Raw genomic sequence first — 20,613 nt, forward strand, 5'->3', positions numbered from 1 at the left:
ACAGAGTTAACAGCAAGATTAGCTTGGTGTTAACCTCAATTCGGATACATATCTTCTTAATTAATAATTGAAAGTAAACCGCTAATACCAGCACAAACACAAACATTTTATCATTAGATTTGATAATGTCTTCCGTAAAAATCTGGTAGTTTTTTGGTTGGATTAATGTGTTGAGGCAGCACAGCAAAGATGGGCGAAATCGTCTCAGTCTGTATTAAAGTTCGTTTATTTTACTATTTTTCAAAAATAACATTTTAAACAAAGACAACCATGAAGAAATATCATTCTTTATTTGTAAAATACAAATCTATCAACAATTGACTAAAAAAATTGCCGCTCTTTTTTCGCGCAAAAATCACCATTTTATAACTTATTCTTCTTCTTCTCAAATACGATTGGTTAAAACATTTACTTATTTGTTTTATCGCGATAGTACAATGCGTTTTAATTATTCAGGTGGAATTTCAATGTTTTAGTCTCTAACATTTGAAAGCTAAATTTGTTCATGCTGGCGAAATAATTATATGACGTGGAACTTACATCGCTCGAATCATATTCGGGACGCTTGAAGATGGGCCTCGGTGTAATCTTTCTTTAATTTGTCTTTTCTTGATTCTAATGTATTTTGCGCCGAATCCTTTGACACTCATCCTGCACTCTCCTAAGCGGTTTAAATGCAGCGCTGCCGATGGAGCCATACCATAGATTAGGTGTGGTGTAGCACATTACATATTAATACTAGTACTAGTAGTAGTACTAGTAGGTATGCAATGGCCAACGCCGTGTACCACCAGGAGCTTGCCGAGGTGCCTCCTTACTGGCGAGTCGACGTGTCTCGAGCTGGAGTGATCTTGGACAACCCTTTAGCGGTGGACCTGCACCATCTCGGGACGTTTTGTAAAGGTCCAGAGCTCGGAGGCGGCACTCAGGAGGGACCACCGACCGCAGGTGCTCACGGAGTCCTCGTACCTTTAGAATCCTCCACCAACAGCAGCTGTGTCAGCCTGGATTCTCTGCAGGTAGCCTCCGAGCACACGTAAAAGCGTAACACCTTTATATGCCGTCGTGTACCTTGACGTTATTTCGGATCTCATCAAGGCAGATTACAGTGAGTAGCGAAGTACTAGTAGTTGCTCATGTTTGATGTTTGTTCATTGCAACTTTCAGGACGCTGCAGCTCCACCTGCATTTGCGTTGGATGCGCTTCAGCCCTGTGATCCTGAACATTTGCACAACTGCTCGGATCCTTACCGGAGTTTGGACAAGCAAACATTTTTGAGGTTGAAGCTACAACAGGTAACATGTTGTAACAGAAGTTGGACTTTATTTTAATTTGACCCACGAAACGAGGAAATGATGTGTGTGTGTGTGTGTGTGTGTGTGTGTGTGTGTGTGTGTGTGTGTGTGTGTGTGTGTGTGTGTGTGTGTGTGTGTGTGTGTGTGTGTGTGTGTGTGTGTGTGTGCGCGTGTGTGTGTGTGTGTGTGTGTGTGTGTGCGTGTGCGTGTGTGTGTGCGCGCTGGTGTCTGTTGTTAGCTCACCTGGAACAAAGTTCCGCGGAGGTGATGCGATGGCGCGTCGTCAGTCAGTCTGTCCGTCTGTAAACACTTGAAACTTCTTATCCGAAACCACTGATGGGATCGTGACCAAATTTGGCACAAATCATATTTGTTGTGTTGTGACTAAAGTTTGTTCACGGCATTATAAAAATCGGGGCTTAAGGGGGTTTACCGGGAGTCAAAGTGGATCCAGGTTTGACCTCACCCCAAAAATAGGAATTTGCTTTCTTTTCTGGACCTACACACACAATTTTGATGAAACTTTACCACAACCTTCATCATCCATGATGTACCAATGTTTGTTCAAGGCATTGGAAAAAATTAGGGTCTTCGGAGGTACACGGGGTGGGGGGAAGGGAGGGGGTTTCCCCCCAAAATGGATATTTTTTTGTTTGTTTGTTTGGTTAAAGTCTTATGATTATGTTACTATGATTCTACATGCTGCCCTGTCGTCTAGCAACCATTGAAATTGGTTTAAAATACCTTTAGTTGGTGCAGTATACTGTTTATTCTACCAGGTGAGCACCAGGGGTATTGCCCCTATGTTTACTAATACAGTGGTTTATTTTATTTTTATTATAATGTTAAGATCCACCTGGCATTCCTTCTTTCCTTCTCCAGTAGTAGAAGGTTCTCGTTTGAGAGCTCCTCCCAGTAAGAGTCCAGCAACTCCTCTTCATCACCCTCCTCCACCTCAACAAAGCCGACCGTCTTGGCCATTTTGACGATGTTACGTCGTGCTTTCGACACGTCATTACTCACGCTGAAAACCTTGAAGCCCTGAACAAATTGAGGGCAAAGTTTCCCCCATACACAATTCATACAGAAACGGATGACTTCCCTCCAATACTCCTCAACATTACATTGAACATCCCTTATTGTGAAGACATTCCAGAATTCCTTCATAGTCATCTGATCATTATCAGTTTATTTCACCTGCAAATCATTACATCATTATCAGGTTTGCAAATGTTCTCTGCAGATAATACACCTTGAATGTAGCAATCACTCCCTGGTCCTCATATCACATGTACAATCACCTCTTTCATACCGTCCTACTCCACGGACGCTTTCCAGTCGTGATTGCAAGGGTTACGCTAATTACAGTGACACAGTTCACATGCAAAATGGGAAACGTATCACTACACACACTACGCTGACATGGAGGGGTTCCCGAAACTGAGGGAGAGTGCAGGTGAGGGCGAGGGAAGTCAATCCAGCCGGAATCTGGGTGTTATTGCAAACACGTTTTCATGTTGTTCAGTGCAAAAATTTAATCACAGCGTTAATTATGCATTCGGGTCATGTAATTCCAAAAAATGGTATAAATGACAGGCGCGCACTACTCCAAACATGCGCAAACGCAACACGCATAAAACGTGAACTTACCGTACTGGCGTACTGGAACTGGAATGTACGTCATTAACAATAACAGTGTGGTGATGTCACCATTAACAGTCTTAAATTGTATGTTTTTTAAAAGGAGCATTAAATATGATATGTATTCTTTAGTTAACGTATCGCAAAGTGTACACTTTAAAAAAAAAACTGTCTTGGTCAATATGACCCCTTCTAATTGTGGGCCTGGTGCCAAGGTACCAATGGAGCCATTGTCAACCCGGCCCTGTAAACTAGGTGGGTATTCCCGTCAATCATTCCTCACTCCCGTTTGTCAATCAAGCAGAAATGACAGGAACACGATGACATGTCGGGGTTACCGTGCATGATTCAACGGGTAAAAACGGCCAACCAGATCGCTTGTACTCACATAGTTTTACATAATTATGAAAGTTCTAAATGTTCCCCGATATGTAGAATATAGATCTACTGGCATATGTTTGACAATTGGAATATAATTGAAATTCAGCAATGATTGTTTTTAAGACTGATTTTTTATTTATTTATATCTGTGTATTAACCGCACCGCCAACTTAAAAAAAAAAACCGGGTACACGGTACAAAACAAACGACACCACAAGGAATTTCAGGAATGAAGTCGGTGATTGAAAGATGTGGATTTGGGGTGAATTAACGGGGGTAGAAAAGATCAAGGTTTTGGATGGGGGAAGATAAGATCTGGAGGGAGGAGTGGGATTGACGAGCGTGTGGGAGTTTGTTCCAGAGGCGGGAAAAAAAGAGGAATGAAAGAGTGTAGGTGAGCAGAGTCTTGATTTTGGCAGTTTCACCAGAAGAGGGTTGCTAGCAGTTCTTGTGATATCTGTTGGAATATTTGGGTGACACAGCACAAACAGAGCTGGGGGAGCTAGGACAGAGAGGAGTCGGTAGAAGACAGAAAGACCACCAACCTGCCTGCGGTGAAAGAGTGATAGGCTGCAAGACTGAACTCTCAAACCTGTCTCCCTCTTCCAAATCCTGGTGGCGTCTCATCAAAACTGTTTCTGGTGTTTGTTCCCCTTCCATCCCCTCCCTTACCTCAAACGGCTACACAGCTGACTCCGCACGTGAAAAAGCTGAATGCCTCAACTCTGTGTTTACCTCAAAATCTTGTGTCCCAAACCCAAACCCATCTCTCTGTACCCACCTTACACAGTCAAACCCAGCTGCTCCTGGACTATGTGTCCTCTCCTGACAAGGTGGATACGTTTCTGTCCAACCCCGATTCTGATTCTGCAACTGGATCAGACCCAAACCCAAACCCATCTCTCTCTCTACCCACCTTATCCAGTCGAACCCAGCTGCTCCTGGACTATGTGTCCTTCTCTCCTGATAAGGTGGATAAGTTTCTGTGAAACCTCGATTCTGATTCTGCAACTGGACCAGACGGCATCAGCCCACGGGTCCTAAAGTCCTGCTCTGGAGCTCTTTCACACCCTCTCTCTGTTCTCTTCACCCTCTCTTTTGCTCAAGGTCATCTACCATCTGCTTGGATATCAGCCAACATTACCGCTTTACATAAAAAGGTGCAAAAACAGATCCTTGCCATGACAGACCAATCAGCCTTCTCCCAATTATCAGCAAGGTCATGGAATCCATCATCGCTTCTGATATTAAATCCATCCTCTTCTCCAATGGCTTGATCTCGAATCATCAATTTGGATTCAGACCAGGTCACTCTACTCTGGACAAGCAGCTTCTGCTGTATCAACAATGGATGGAGGCCCTCAACACCAAACAGGAAATTGGAGCCGTCTCCCTTGACATATCTCGTGCTCTCGATACGGTCTGGCACCCCGCTTTGCTCACCAAACTCTCATCCTATGGTATCCATGGAAATCTCCACCTATGGCTTGCGGACTTCCTTTCCGGTTGCAGTCAACGTGTGGCCCTGAATGGATTTCTCTCATCTCCCCTTCCTGTTCAGGCTAGAGTTCCTCAAGGCAGTGTTCTCGGCCCCGTGTTTTTTTTTTTTGTTATTCATCAATGATCTTTCCTACTCTCTGGAAAATCCTCTCTATCTCTTTGCTGATGACTCCACTCTCTGCCGCTCCATATCTCAACCCTCAGATCGGCAGGCAGCAGCCTCTTCACTCTCTGCAGACCTGGACAAAATCACAAAGTTGTCAAACAAGTGGAACATGTCTTTCAATCCTGACATGTCTCTCCGAAAAGACCGTCTGGAAAACCCTCCCATCTACATTCTCAACAATCCTCTCCAAGAAGTTCTGTCACTCAAGCTTTTGGGTCTCACTATCTGCCATGATATTTCCTGGGAAAACCACATTTCAAAGCTGGCCTCCAAAGCCAGTCGCCGATGGGCATCCTCCGTCGTGCGAAGTCCTTCCTTGGCACACCTGAGCCCCTCACCACATACACGGCTTTCATCCATAGCTCAATGGAATACTGCTCTCCACTCTGGGCTGGTGCTCCTGCCTCACACCTAGCTTGGCTTCCGGCTGTAGAAACCAAAGCTTTCAGGATCATTGGTATCTCCCGCGATGAATCTGAAGCTAGCTGACTCTTCTGAACTTCTCCAGTCTCATGATGCTTCTGAATTGTTGCTTGAATGCCACATCTGGAAATTCCTGTTTTATGGGATACCAGCAGGAGTACCCGGCGTTGCCGGGAGAGGGGGGTTGAGGGGGGAGGGAGGGGAGTGAGGGGTGAAGAAGGGAGTGGGGGGAGTTGAAGGGGTAGGGGAGGGGGAGGTGAGGTGAGGGGAGAGGGAGGGGAAAGATATACTACATATACATCTTTTGGGGGTGGGGGTTTGGGGAGATGGGTGGCTTTGACAGGCCCCTCCGTTTTGGGGAAGGGGGGGGAAGGGAAGTAGGAAAAATTTACCTGTGAAAAAGAGTGCTTTAACCTCAATGTTGCCCAGGTAAAAAAGGAAATTGTAATACCCTCTGCCGCCATCACCAGGTTGCACTACACGGTACACATTTACATCCCTCTCCCGGTCCCCCCCGCCCCCGCATGAGGCCGTGGCCACATAGCCTTCCCCCCCACCCCCCAGACAAAGTTGTATTTGTATTTGTACCCCGAGTAAAGTGCATAAGCGTTTATAGCTGGAGTACCCAGCGTTGCTCAAGTGAAAAAGAAACAGTAACATATTTGAAATGAGGGCAAATATAATGGCAAAGCAATTGCATCCAAATCAGAATCCATCACAAATGTCAAATCATCATTTTACCTTTTCGGTGAACATATGCTGGTGAATGTACCGTTGATCACGTTTTTGAGTTAAGTATGATGGAAAGCCTTACCACCAACTTCGACTTCTCCTGAAATTGTTTTATTATTTGCGTTCAAATGTCTGGTGATTGTTTTGTATTTATTTATGCGAATGTGTACTTGTATATAACTGTCATTAATCAAAAAGGCTTAGGCACTATAGAGCGATTTTTTTTTTTTTTAATCCCCAAAAAACGAACGTTTTTTTTTTTTTCAAAACAAAATTCCTCTTTTTTGCCAAAAACACTCCCAAGCAGTCACTGATGGACCTTTGAAAGTTTGACGAAGATCCGTTCAGCCATCTCTGAGAAAAATGGCGACACACAGACACACTGACCAACGGCTCTCTTATATAGTAGATTTCTCTGAGAATTGCCTTATTGGTGTAAAACGATTATTTTGAGTCTCGTCGAGTTTGATATCTTGGGCGTTGTGTTGGTTCACTTTACTTACAATAAATAAATTACAAACTAATGAAAAAATATTTTATGTGGTGGTGGCCAAAGACTTTTGCTCAGTGTGAAATATACACAACAAAGTGCATTGGTAGCTGTCTCGTCTTGGTTTGATTCCCGACCCGATTATAAGCTTTCAGATCTGTGCTTCACAGGCAGGATGTTTCATCAGAAAGTGCACCATATCTTGGATGGTCGTTCAGTTGGGTGCTAGCATTGGTTTACTTGAAATATCCCATGGTGTTTTTAACTCCGAACTGAATATGATTAAAGAGAAGAGAGGGTAAGAAGAGAGAGAAACAAAGGTTACAAGTCAAGGAGTTATTTAGAGGGGAGGGAACAGGCATGTATGAAGCATATGGTGGGGTGAGGGAGGGGGAGAATGTGTTATAAATTACACTTTATTTGTAGAAGTAATTCAAATAGACAGCTACTAACACAGGTTACACCGTTGCTTCAGCTGCAAGCAAGACAGGTGTTGCAACAAGAAAGTCTTCGCCTGCAACATAATGAGCAGATGGGGCGTCTCCGTGAAGAGCAGCACCGGATCCTGAGCCTCGTTGCATTACCCCAGCGTGTTTTGGGTAAGCCAGCCATGATGCTATACTGTGCTGTCATGAACATATCATTAGCAGTAATGTGGCAAACTTCATGTGCATAATTATAACCGCACTCTTTTGTCTCGTGACAGACCAGGACGCCATTTCGGTTGATCATTGCTCCAAGCGTAGCCAACCTGGGCCAACTGAGTTCATTCCGATTGCTGGTTGCCAGAAAGAAGACAAATTTACCACCGAACCTCCTCCTGTCCCCGGAGCCGAAACTGTGCCGATTATGTCTGCACTGCCACCTCCAAGGCCTTTGACTCTCAAAGAAACACTTAATCCTGACAATGCTTCCAAAGGTATTTGATTTCCATTTTCAATCCAAAGTTGTATATCGTTACGGGTTCGGGGTTCACAAGGTCGCGAGGGGAGTACTCGGACCCACTTCCCGACCGATGAGCCGTAGATAACTCCATGGCATGACAGGTTGCTAAGCAACCACGGACGCCATCTAAGATGTTTAATTCAAGCATGGTGCAGTGTCTAACTCCGCTTTACCTTTTCAGCGAATTAAACCCCCCAGATGGGGTACCGTGCTCTCAACGTCAATCAAAATGGCCAAGCGATACCCGAAGTGGGATGTTGACTAATAACTAACCATAACAGAACAGTGGGGCAGAACTCCTATTCACTATTTACACACTATGTTCTAACCAATGGAAAGAGAAAATCGGGCAGTTTGGAAAATAGCTATAAAGGTTTAATAAAGGCATGCATTTACAAGCGGGCAGTGTCACACAAGAAAGATCTTACCCATAAGCACATAAGTCCTCTTAGCCCATAAACCTATCACAGTACTACACACAGAAGGCAGGCACCTCAATCATTCCAGGGAAACGAGATATGCAAGAGTAATAGACAGGGCATATTGGAGGCCCTTGCTCTCCTGGCGCAAGCCGTTGGGCTTACGTTGGTTGCAATGTGAAAAAGGAGAGGGGGTGGTGGAGAAGAGGAGGATAGAGGAAGTGGTGTGCAGTGTAGGGATAAGTGCATGTCAGTTCCTGTAGTGCTTTAGAGGAAAGTGTGATATGCGAGTCAGTAACCTAGTCCTAAGTAAGAACGAGGGCTTAATTGTGGAGTACTCTTGTTTGTTCCAAGTGAACAAATTAGAAGCAGGGAATGCCAGAGACAGAAAGTGTAAGTCGGTGTGTTAGCGGGAGCGTCCAGGGAAAATCCGCCTGCACCATGTCAGTAGCCTGTTCGTCCCACAGGTTTTGTCCTGGCAGGTTCAGCCTCGACCTCAATTTCCCCAGTCGCGCGCAAGCTCTGAGCCATTGGATTAATGGGCTTGTATAGGCCCTTCGAGTGGTGATCGTATCATACATTAGATCGTATCATACATCAGTTCAGCTTTGTTCCGGAGTCAGCATTAGCCACCGATAGCGTTTCCTTATCAAACGTTGCATTTGCTTCTAACACGCTCTGCTTTGTGGCATAAACCTGTTGTGATTTCCCTCGTTCCCTTGCTTTGAGTGTTTGAGTAAAGAAACGCTCTCTTCTCTGGTCTTATTCTGCATGAAAAAATATAAGAATTTTAGGTGGTGCATTCACAAGTTCTTCTTTTTCTTCTTCTTTCTCTTCCGGAGTTTATTTCAATAACGGTAGTTTATGCTACATTGTAAGCCACTGAGCTCACTGGAAGACAAAGAAGATTGAACTGTATCGACAGAGTAAAAGACCACATTTGTTGTATGAGCATGGCAGGTTGTAAAATGCTTGTACGTATTCTCAACGAAAAATTTAATGATTACGTTTTTCCACAAAAGGTTTAATTTAATTAAAAAAAAAAAATAGAGTTCCCACACAATTTCCTAACGACTTTCTGCTCTGTATCTGGAAGAAAACGGAAATTTAAAAAAATGTTCTTTTCAGCCTAAACCTCAATATCTGAAGATGTTTTATTTGACCACTATGGTGTTACAGGACACAGGTCACAATGAATACAGAATTAAGGGTGCATTTAGGCTGGTGTGAAGGGCACATGGTTCGAAATAAGTGCAAGCCCAGGTGCCAAATGCCACCAAAGACTCCGTTTGGCCACAACTTGGCCCGAGGTGGCCCGTTTGGCCAATTGTCAAAATCATCAATGTATTCGGTCGTTACTTGTCATCACGCCATCTCATCCAAGTAAACTTGCCAAATGAACTACAGGTCATACAGCAAAGGTTGTAGTGACTTAATTTGCTTTCCTCACCACGAGTTCTGACGGTCAGGCGATGGAAATTATCTTCGTAAACATTTACCGTGTGCGATCGCCGCTTCTTCCGGTGATGGTGGATGAGGGTATTACAATTAGGAATGACGCTTTAGAACCCTCAATTGTATCACGAGTAAGAGGACTCCATGTTATTTCCACATTAGCTTAACCTACGTTGTGAATATATTTTAAATTATTTTGGGATTATAATAACGGTAATTAACCCCCTCATGATTAATCTCATCTGACACGCCTACGCTGTAAACAAACTCGTGCAAACACATTTGCCAGGTGTCCCATTTTATCAATGAGCTTGCCAATCCAGCCATCCCTTCGTAACTTTTTCCATGGAATCGAGTGCTTAAGCCACTTGGCGAGCGCTTTACAAGCTGCTTGGTAATGGAACACACCGACTGAGTGGTATCGAAAACTAGAGCGATCCCCGCTGTGGTCATATGGAGGTAGTGAGTGGCGTCATTACCCCTACCTTGGATTACCATAGGCCAGGTAGGCTGTTCAGCTCACTGGTTTCCGTTAAAAACATCGTGTGCATGTCCAGTGTTCTGCTGTGATTTCGGCTACCATCGCAGCGGAATTTCCGCCAGTTGAAAGTGACCAAAATAATCACTTCTCACAAGTAAGGAAACGTTATTTTATATTAAATAAGATTTTGAAACGTTTAATGCTGTGTTTAATTTATCATGTGAACATATATTGTTATAATCACCAGTAAAGTGTTTCACAGTGATATTGTGTGTGTGTGTGTGTGTGTGTGTGTGTGTGTGTGTGTGTGTGTGTGTGTGTGTGTGTGTGTGTGTGTGTGTGTGTGTGTGTGTGTGTGTGTGTGTGTGTGTGTGTGTGTGTGTGTGTGTGTGTACACACACATGTGTGTGTACACACACATGTGTGTCGTTGATTGTTATATCTCCACATACGGGTTTCAGAAGATGGAACGTAGTCTCCCAGGTCTCAAAGTATCCATATTCGCGTGTGTGCCTGTCATTGGTTTTTAACTCCATATGCCAGTTTCTTAGTTTCTTTCTTCTTTCTTAATGCTGAAAAAAAGAAACAATCGTAGCGGAAATTGTTTCTGGACGATTTATCAATTTGTAGTTTAACCCTCCCCACCCCCATCCTCCGCTCCCCATTCCACCACCACACTTTCATTCCATTTTATTGGGGGGCACTGAGACTAAGTTATTCTCGCAGACCAATTCAACTTGACGCTTCTCACTTACTAATACCAGACTCAGTTTAGTCAGTCACCTTCGTGGCTCTATTACAAGGCTCCGAAGGAAAACGAATAAAAGAAAACAAATGTGAATCAATCTGTCAACGAAACCCGATAAAGTTCATATGCGTTCATGCTTATCACACTCTCAGCTATGCCTGTACCTCTCGTGTTATAGCGAGGGAAGGGTATTCCAACATGGCTGCTGCTTGCCCTGCTGCAGCTGCGCTACAGTTGTATATACAGCTCGGTGAACACTCCCCCACCCCCACGCCCCCGGCACATGCATGAGACCGAGCTTGGCTTGCACGCGCCTAACACCGTCTCGGTGAATAGAAGCAAGGCCGTAAGCTTGCAATAGGCACAAATCACACCGTTAGCCACATGCTAGTCATCATGCAAATTCACACTTAAATTAACTGTTCTTTCCATCAAATTTTGACCCAATATTTTTTGAAACTGAATGTACATCAAATAAAAATACTCAGGTTTTACAGTGACATGTTTTAGTACTATTTTCGAGATTTCATGACTACAATAATCTCATCAATAGCTGAAAGGTGTGCAGAGTTAACAATTATTTTGGAAAATGCAATAAATGTGTTAATATGTGAAGAGATTTTTCTTCAGCAAACCTTAAAATTGTCCGAGTATTATTTTGCTGCAAGTTAGTAGGTACATGATTGAATTGGTGATGGGAGTGTTCTGTGATTACGAGTTGTGAGGTTGCTGGTATGAAAAGCACTGAAATTTGAGCTGTAGGTGTCATGAGAAATAGTAATTTAAACGTGGATACTGATTTTTATGAAGTTTGATGCACCACAACAACAACAACAACAACAACAACAACATGCATTTTAAGGCAATTTTCCCTGCTAGAGCGGGGGTTAGCCTGATTCACCAGCAACCTCACAATGAATTTTGATTCACCAGCAAATAATATATGGCCGGGCCACCAAAAATGCTGGCGGGCCACCAAAAAACCTGTTTAGGTGGCCCACAAAAAAAATAATTGACCCTGACCCCTGGGTTTTTGTAAATGTACATGGTGTCTGTACATATAGTGCCGCAGGGAGAAGTCAAAAAAAAAAAAGTATCAATATAATAAACTGGCAGAGCCCATGGTAAAAAAATACCACAATATAAAAAACAAAGCATTTTATTCTTACGCTGATTGAAAGAGTTCAAAAATGTGAGGTTATGTATTTATTTATAGAAATAAATATTTTTTTTCATCGCGATCAATGCAGCGGTCTGTTACCTATACACAACCCGGGATCAAATTTTTGTCCAATTGAATTTTTTAAATAATTTTCCCGTAGGTTTGGATTAATTTGAAGCAACTTTTATTTCATATTTTTTTCTTTCCGAGGAGTGTTTCAGGGTTGCAATAGCCTATTATATATACTAGCAAGTGTCTGCACAGGATTCTAAATGGGGTAGGGATGGAGACAGCAAAAATGCAAATTGTGTCTTCTGTCATCAATGCTGGCCAGCTGGGAGCAACAATTTGCATATATTGCTACCTCTGATGCAATTTAAATGCTTTAATGGTCGGGAGATTTTGTTTTTGTATACCAAGTCGAGGCTCGTGTAACAGCTAACACATATAACATATAATAAAGGGAGCGGGAGACAAGAGGGGGAGAGAGAGAGAGGGGGAAGTACAACAACAGTAGAGAACAGGGACATTGGGGGATCTGTGCAAGGGGGAAAGCTGGGGCTGGGTACACGGGATATACAAGATGGACACTACAAGGACTTTCAGGAAAGAAAATGGAATTTGAAGGACGTAGATTTGGCTCCTTTTGAAACTGTTTGTCTGATATACCGTATTTTCCGGTGTATCAACCGCGGTTTTTTACCGACGGGAAAACCCTAAAAAAGGGGGTGCGGTTGATACACAGTAACAGAAAAATTTGTGCATTGAAAAACTGTCATATCAACGGGACGTAATCTTTATATTACTTTGGGGTTGCGGGGATACAATGATGAATGATCGTCAATTACGTTACTAAGGTAGGTTCAACGCCGATTACTGCTGCCAGTCAAAATACAAGAAAGTTTGAAGTTTGTAATATTTGATTTTTCTATGCGTGTTTGTGAAAATGTGTACTTTCACGAGTCCTCTTTGAATGACAGGTCACATAGTGAATAGATTGTGCTAAATAAAGACAGGATTAAGTCACAAAACAAAAGCGTCAACATGGTAAACAGGATGTTTTGCATGGGACATTATGACCTACCTATTGTCTAACCAACGCCGTATTACCTATTGAAGTCGGCTTTGATGCCGCCGCATGGGCTGGGCGAATGTATAAAACGGAGAGGTCAACGGGGAGTTTCACCATTCGTTCTATCCTGTTCGAGCTATCAAGACCAAGATTCACCATTCGCTTCTATCCTGACCAGGACCATGCTTCACCATTCGCTTCTATCCTGACCAAGACCACGAGATGGCACCGCGATCATTCACAGTAGCTTTCAAGCTCCGTGCCTGCAGGTTTGCAGAAGAGTTTAGTAATCGGGCGGCCGGCCGACACTTCGGAATCGACGAGTCCGTCATTAGACGCTGGCGGACTAACAAGCAGACGCTGGAGACAATGCCGAAGAAGAAGAAGGCGATGAGGGGCAAAGCAGCCCAGTGGCCGGCCTTGGAGGAGAGACTGCTAATGTGGGTGAGAGAGAAGCGAGCCGAGGGACACGCCATCGCGACACTAGCGTTGCGACTCCAGGCCCGACTCATCGCCAGGGAAACAGGGGTTGATGGCTTCACGGCCAGTATGTCTTGGGCGTAGAGGTTCATGGGTCGTCATGGCCTTTCCATTCGCCGGCGAACCCACATCACACAGAGTCTCCCTGATGACATAGCAGAGAAGACTGCTAATTTTCAGAAGTTCGTGATCAAGATCCGCAAGCAGCACGACTATCCCCTAAGCCGCATTGGCAACGCAGATCAGACACCGCTGACCTTCGATGTGCCTCGAGGGACCACCATCTCGGCCAAAGGTGACAAAACCCAACGGCCCTTTTCAGGGCCCCACATTGGCAAGAAAGAATAATTATAATGTTTTAAAAATTCTCTTTCAACTCATTTCATGTATTTTCACTCTTTCTCTGTCTTCAGTTTCTCTTTCCTTTCATCATATTTCGCTTTCCATTTATTTATTTATTCTCTTCTCTTTTTTAAATTTTCCTGATTTTTTTTTTCCCCCCTCGAAAATCAGATTTTTATTTTATTTTTTTTTGAAGTCGAAAATCGGGGGTGCGGTTGATACACGGGTGCAGTTGATACACCGAAAAATACGGTATGTAGCTTTTTGATGCCTGAGGTACATAACAAAAATTATATTGGTGTCAAAGCCAGTGACCAATTTATATCATTAAAGGCCATTTTCCCTGCTAGAGCGGGGGTTAGCCTTGCGGTCCCCATGACAATCTTCTCCATTTTGCCCTATTTTCTGCATCTCTCCTTGTTAACCCCCTTGCCCGCATTTCTTCTTCCACCATCTTTAGCCAAGTCTTTCTCGGTCTTCCCCGTCTTCTACTTCCTTCTACATTCATTTCCATCACTCTTCTCAACCAGTCACTTTCATCCTTCCTCAACACATGACCAAACCATCTCAACCTGTTCCTCTTCACAGCATCAATCACAGGCTCTATTCCCATCATCTTTCGCAATTCATCATTTGTCTTCCTCTCTCTCAACGATACTCCGCACATCCGTTGAACCATTCGCATTTCCACCCTTTCCAACCTTCGTTGCTGCTCTACGTTCATTACCCATGTCTCGCTCCCATAAATCATAACACTTCTCACACATGCAGCATACAGTTGAATACAAAGCGATATTCAGGAGATCCGCCAGAATGAATGTTGGTGCCAACTGACACAATTATTATGAAAGGAAGCGGGAAGGCGGCAGGCAATGCGCACGTGTGGCCGCCAATGTGACATCAGCCTGGATATTTATCAATACCGCAAGGTGGAAGCACGCCTAGCCAGCGAGCTGTGGCTTTTGTCCAGCCAGTTATCACTGGTTATGTTATCAGTACCGAAAGCGGATATGCAGTTTATACAATTATATACAACTATACAACTCAAAATATCTATAAGTGTGGAATAAAAGCTGAAAATCAGTGAAAAGTTTTGAATACCTCATGCCATTTTGTGCACCATTTAAAACTTTTCACTGATTTTCAGCTTTTATTCCAGACTGAACCATGCAGTTAGTTTGTATGAACATAAACACTATTTATGCCCGTGATTTTCACGGGTTACTGCTAGTTGCAAATTAATAGTAGGACAATAGATTGTCGAGATGTTTACTTTGAGATGTTTACTGACTTTTTATTCTGGTCTTTGACAGAGTGGCCTCCCATTTCTGCTTTATGTGAAGAGTCTGCTGACAGTGGATTGAAGAAATCTTTTGATGGAGAGGAATACAGCAAGGTTGAAAAACGAACAGATGGTGGAAATGTTCAAATGACTAGTTCTAGTGATCTTGAAGACAGGTAGCGTAATAACTGATTTTGGAATACTTGTGTGTCACTTTGAATACCTTTTGGAGCTTCTGAAGCTTAAATCCTCAACATTCCTCTTCTTCTGTGGAGTTTTACCTTTTTGTTAGGAAAATGCTTTAAAGAATCATACATTAATTACATGTGGATGGAAGAGGAAGGGTGGCGGGGGGGGGGTGTGGGGTGTGGTGTGTGGTGTCGGACCATCCCTTCGCTTCGAGAGAAAAGAAAAAATACACGCATGTTACACCCTATAAAAAGAACTTTGGAAGAAAAGGTACAGGAAGTGTGGGTTTATGATAATATTGTACAGCGCTTCAAGTGCAATGTAGGCCGATTATTTTCTCCAAGTCAAGTTCTTTGCACGTACCCCACCCCTCCCTCTCCATTTTTCCAATGAGGTATCAATTATTATCTTTCTATATTTAGCAGCTTCAGAGCTGACTTTCAAATTAGCATGCTCCCACACACAATTGCTCTTTATAAGAGGGAGGGAGGTGTATATATATATGAGTATATACAGTCGTGGCCAAAAATATTAGCACCCTTGCTCTTTTTTCAAATAATGCACTATTTCCTCCAGAAAATTGTTGAAATTAAAATATATATTGTTGAGGTTTTGAGAATTGTACATATAACATCATTAAAGGTTAAAGGTTTGCCCCCCCATAGTTAGTCCACAAGCAACACATAGGCCCATTAGAATCAGTTATGTCATAGTGTGTGTAAGAGTAGGCCATTTCCCTAGTGGCATCTGCGTTGTGCAAAGAAATAAGCTTCGGTCCTTTCATTTTGCAGCCGCCCTTCAATTTCACCAATGGGCAAACTCGATCCCGCGCCCCATTCGGCTAATCCACCTCGGTTGTTACGCTTTGGCCGCCAGCAGCATTAGCTGCCCGTTGCTCGCTCAAACTAGTCGGGTAACCACGAGGTAGGCCTGAAAAGGGGGAGGAGCGCGAGGTCGGGGTGTGGCCGCGTCAAGCAGCACGTCAGAGGCGGTGACGGTAAGGGCAACAGCCAACCAGGGCTGAGAAGGCATGGCTTGAGAGGGTGTGGTAAGGGGCATCTAGCAAGTGCTGGAAGGTTCGCTGGGCAAGGCTATATAAGCCTTTGCACAAAGCCCTACAACAGGACTGGTTGGAAAGAGGACTGGTTGGAAAGAGGACTGGTTGGAAAGAGGACTGGTTGGAAAGAGGACTGGTTGGAAAGAGGACTGGTTGGAAAGAGGACTGGTTGGAAAGAGGACTGGTTGGAAAGAGGACACGTGGGGAAAGGGCGTGCTGAGAGGGCTTGCCAGCGAGGACTTGAGGAGGACGGGAGCCAAGCACGAACCAAGCGACGCCAAGCGAGAAGCCATTGAGCGAACTGATCCGGAGCACTCGCGTGGTAACAGCACTGAGAGGACCGGCGTGCGCATGACAGTTTCGAGGCATTAAGGAGAAACGCATTAAGAAGCGCGTATCGAACTGTCCGCTTATTACGTACGCGGCTGAGCCGCGAGTGTAACCGCCAAAGCCAGCCTACCGTTGCCCTGTAATAATCCCGTGCATGCCAAACGACACGCAGGAGAGCTCCTGCCGTCTGGTTCATCTGCTTCGCGGTGTGAGTTGGGGACCGGAGAGCGAGCTGCCTGGACGCATCCCTGGACCATCGACCTGGTCAACTACAAACCCCATGTGAGTGTGTCTGAGTGTGGCGGGCCCGTTTGTCCAGGGATAAGTTCAGACTGTTTAAGGCTGCACTGTGTGTTCTTCTTCTTCTTCTTGTACAAAGTGTAAATAAATTCTGTTATTCCTTTTCTTCCCAAATTTGACCGTTTCAGTCATTTCCTTCATTGGGTAAGCGTGGCACGATTACGAACCGCTTGGATCGGGTTTAGTCCTTGATAACGGCTCGGGTCACGGGTCGCTACTGTTACGGGGTCCTCCCCTATCCCCTGGTCTCGGTAAACCTCCGAACCCCGAGAGGGTCCCCGGCAGAAAGATATGTTAGCCTTGGTTGAAATTAATCAATGATGAAACCCTCAATGAAGCCATCAAAGGAAACAATCAAATCAATAATGAAACCACACCAAGGGTTATGAACAAACAATAATATATTATAAATCACCCCGGAATCACGACACAAATAATAATAACAATTCGCCCTACAATCACTATCTTAAGATGGTACCACTTTATCTAGTCCTTTAACCCAACTCACAGCACTCCCCAATGTCTCTGTACCCCTCCAAGGCGAAGTCGATTCGCTCCAGCGATCGTTGGATCAATGCCCGATCAAAATCAATTGAGGCGTGGACGATCGAAGCAACCCACAGGTCACGTGGTCCAACACCCAGCACAATAGCGGTGGAATGGAAAACCTCCCAAAGACGTGCTCCGATGTATCCATTTGCGGTTCAAGCAGCGAGTCTCCTTAATAATCCCCAAAAGCCACTTTCTTGCACAGCCGTCCCCGGCAACCCACCGGGGAATAATGCCCGGCCGACGCGACAAAAACCTTTTCACTTAAGGCAGCGGGCGTGGCGAAATGGCGGACGGCTTTCACTCGGGCCGGGGCTTCGAGGCAAGGATACTCCGGACCCTCAATGCACCCAGATACCCGACTACGCAGGCTCAACAGCACTGCGGCGATGTCACCTATCACACGAACTTCCTTTCAAGGACTCAACGTTCACTCGCACTCTACGTTCGACCGCTCGGTACGGAGCTTCAACCAAGATCGTCTTTTTCCTTCTCTCCACGCCTCTTCTTCCTCGCTCCCCCTCTTCCGGTGCACTATCCGATTTCCGGCATTATCATGAGCCCTTTTAAACCTTTTAACCACAATAACCCTTACTGAGAACCAACAATAATAATAATAACAACAATAATTAGTGCCGAATCCGTAACACTACCGCTCGGTGTTTCCACTAACACCCGTGATTCGGGCGGGGCTTATTTCCTCATTTCCGGTCAGCGTTAGTACTTAGGTAATAGCGAATTCATAGTCCTAACACCCTATCTAATGCTGTCCGGGAAACGTCATATGTTCCGGGTCCCGTCGGCTAGTAAAAGACAAGGGGACTAATCCCCCCTTGGTAAGGGGAAAGGCCGACGCTGAGATCCGCAACAATATTTTGGTATCCACATATGTATTTCTTTGGTTTGCAGTGGAAAAAAAAAGCTGAAAAAAATTACTAAATGTTAGCTTATTCCACACAGAAATCCTAAAATGGCCCGGGGAATATTATTGGCACCTTTTAGATGTTGTTAGAAATAATTAGATTTCAAGCATATGATTCTCCTTTACTTTGTAATTGAACTCACCTGTGGTGAGCTGCATGTGCCTGCAATATAAAAATCACCCATTCAACCAGTTTTGTATAAATAAATATATATATATATATATATATATATATATATATTGTATATTTTGAATAGAGAAAAGGAGTCATTCTGCTGTTTTGTGTCACTGTGTGTACCTCAATGAGCATGGAGAAAGGAAAGAAAACCAGAGAATTGTCTGTGGAGGTCAGACACAAGATTGTAGCCAAGCATGGACAATCTCAAGGCTACAAGTCCATCTCCAGAGACCTTGATGTTCCTGTGTCCAGCGTACGCAATGTTATCAGGAAGTTTAAGGCCGATGGCACTGTAGCCAACCTCCCTGGACCGGCTGCAAGAGAAAACTTTATCGACGATTGCAGAGAAGCATTATTCGAATGGTGGAGAAAGCACCTCGATCAACTGGCAAACAGATTCAAGCTGACCTTCAGATACAAGGTACGACAGTTTCAACTCACACCATCCGTCGCCAAATCAATGAAAGGGGGTTCTATGGTAGGAGACCCAGGAGGACCCCACTGCTGAGAGAGAGACAAAAGAAAGCCTGACTGGAGTTTTACAAAACACACCTGAACAAGCCAAAATCCTTCTGGGAGAATGTCCTGTGGACAGATGAGACCAAATTCGAGTTTTTTGGTAAAGCACATAAACTCTATGTTTACAGAAAACAAAATGAAGCCTTCAAAGAAAAGAACATCTTCCCTACAGTCAAACATGGAGGAGGTTCAGTGATGTTTTTGGGTTGCTGTGCTGCCTCTTGCATGAGGTGTCTTGAATGTGTGTATGGCATAATGAAATCAGGAGATTACCAAGGCATTTTGGAGCGCAATGTTCAACCCAGTGTCAGAAAGCTGGGTCTCCGTCGAAGGTCATGGGTCTTGCAGCAGGACAATGACTCCAAACACACGTCGAAAAGCACCCAGGAATGGTTCAAGACAAACCTCTGGACTGTACTGAAGTGGCCAGCACCGAGTCCAGATCTAAATCCCACTGAACACCTGTGGGGAGATCTGAAAACAGCAGTTGGGAGAAGGCACCCTTCAAATCTGGGAGAACTGGAGCAATTTTCACAAGAAGAGAGGGCCAAAGTGCCAGTAGAGGGGTGGAGGAAGCTCATTCATGGCTATAGGTAGGACCCCTGACTGCACATTTTTATGCAAAGGTTGTGTGTGCAACCAAATATTAAGTCTAGGGTGTCAATTATTTTGTCAATGCCATTTTTTTTATTTTCTGATCTAAAAGGATATAGACCCAATCAAAAACAAAGGTTCTGTAATATTAACAGTGAAACTAGAACTGCCACTTACAACTGATGGCAGTGATGACCGGTTTCCTCCGCCTTCCCACTTTCATACAACCCCGCTTTGATACAACGCCCCTTGGTGGGGGTGCACACACACACACACACACACACACACACACACACACACACACACACACACACACACACACACACACACACACACACACACACATCCATCTCTCTCTATACATCCCCCCCCCCAACACACACACGCGGTTCAAGAGTTTTAAACATTTTATGATTTTCCTTCAATTAATTATTGCGGCCTAACCATGCGACTTATCAAAACGTCTCAAATATTGATTAAATTTCCCCCCATGGGGAACATTTGTGTAAAGTTTCCACTCGATATCTTCACAAATTATGGAGAAGATAGCATTTTAAGTTTATGCTTAAAAACGTCATAACTCAGAAACCATGTGACGCATGATGTCATGATCGCTGAACTTTTTGTTCGTCATGGGTATGCGATTATGCATGCCAGGTTTGGGCTCGATCTGTTCAGCCGTTGCGGAGAAAAAGGGGTTTTCGTGTTTTTCACGAAAACAAATATGGCGGCCGAACCATGTGACGTATGACTTCGAAAATTTTTGCAAATCCAGTTTTTTTTAACTAAGGATCTGGGAAAAAAAATATCATTTTCGTGGGAGCAAGGGATGTGTTTGACGAATTCTAACCTCTTAACGTTAGCATTTTTGATATACTAAATAAACATGATTTTTGGTCGCATTGCAGAATTCTTTAGAATGAGCCATGACTGAATTTTTTCCATTGAGCCGTTTCGGAG

The 20,613-nt window shown here is 44.1% G+C and overlaps 1 protein-coding gene across 4 annotated transcripts in view; it reads left to right on the plus strand.

The window, feature by feature from the left end:
• The first annotated feature begins 379 nt into the window (after positions 1 to 379).
• CPAP (centrosome assembly and centriole elongation protein) overlaps positions 380 to 20,613 on the plus strand; it is a 71,758-nt gene continuing 51,524 nt past the window's right edge. For 3 of the 4 annotated variants that reach the window (XM_068135920.2, XM_068135921.2, XM_068135922.2), the window contains exons 1-5: positions 380 to 1,019; positions 1,168 to 1,296; positions 7,105 to 7,228; positions 7,336 to 7,548; positions 15,047 to 15,191. In XM_068135920.2, coding sequence (XP_067992021.2) covers positions 771 to 1,019; positions 1,168 to 1,296; positions 7,105 to 7,228; positions 7,336 to 7,548; positions 15,047 to 15,191 — 860 coding nt within the window. In that variant the 5' untranslated portion in view covers positions 380 to 770. The remainder of the gene's footprint in view (positions 1,020 to 1,167; positions 1,297 to 7,104; positions 7,229 to 7,335; positions 7,549 to 15,046; positions 15,192 to 20,613) is intronic. The other variant, XM_068135923.2, reaches the window with a different exon arrangement.

This window comes from Myxine glutinosa, chromosome 14 (assembly GCF_964187855.1).
Source record: "Myxine glutinosa chromosome 14, kmMyxGlut1.1, whole genome shotgun sequence".
NCBI lineage: Eukaryota > Metazoa > Chordata > Myxini > Myxiniformes > Myxinidae > Myxine > Myxine glutinosa.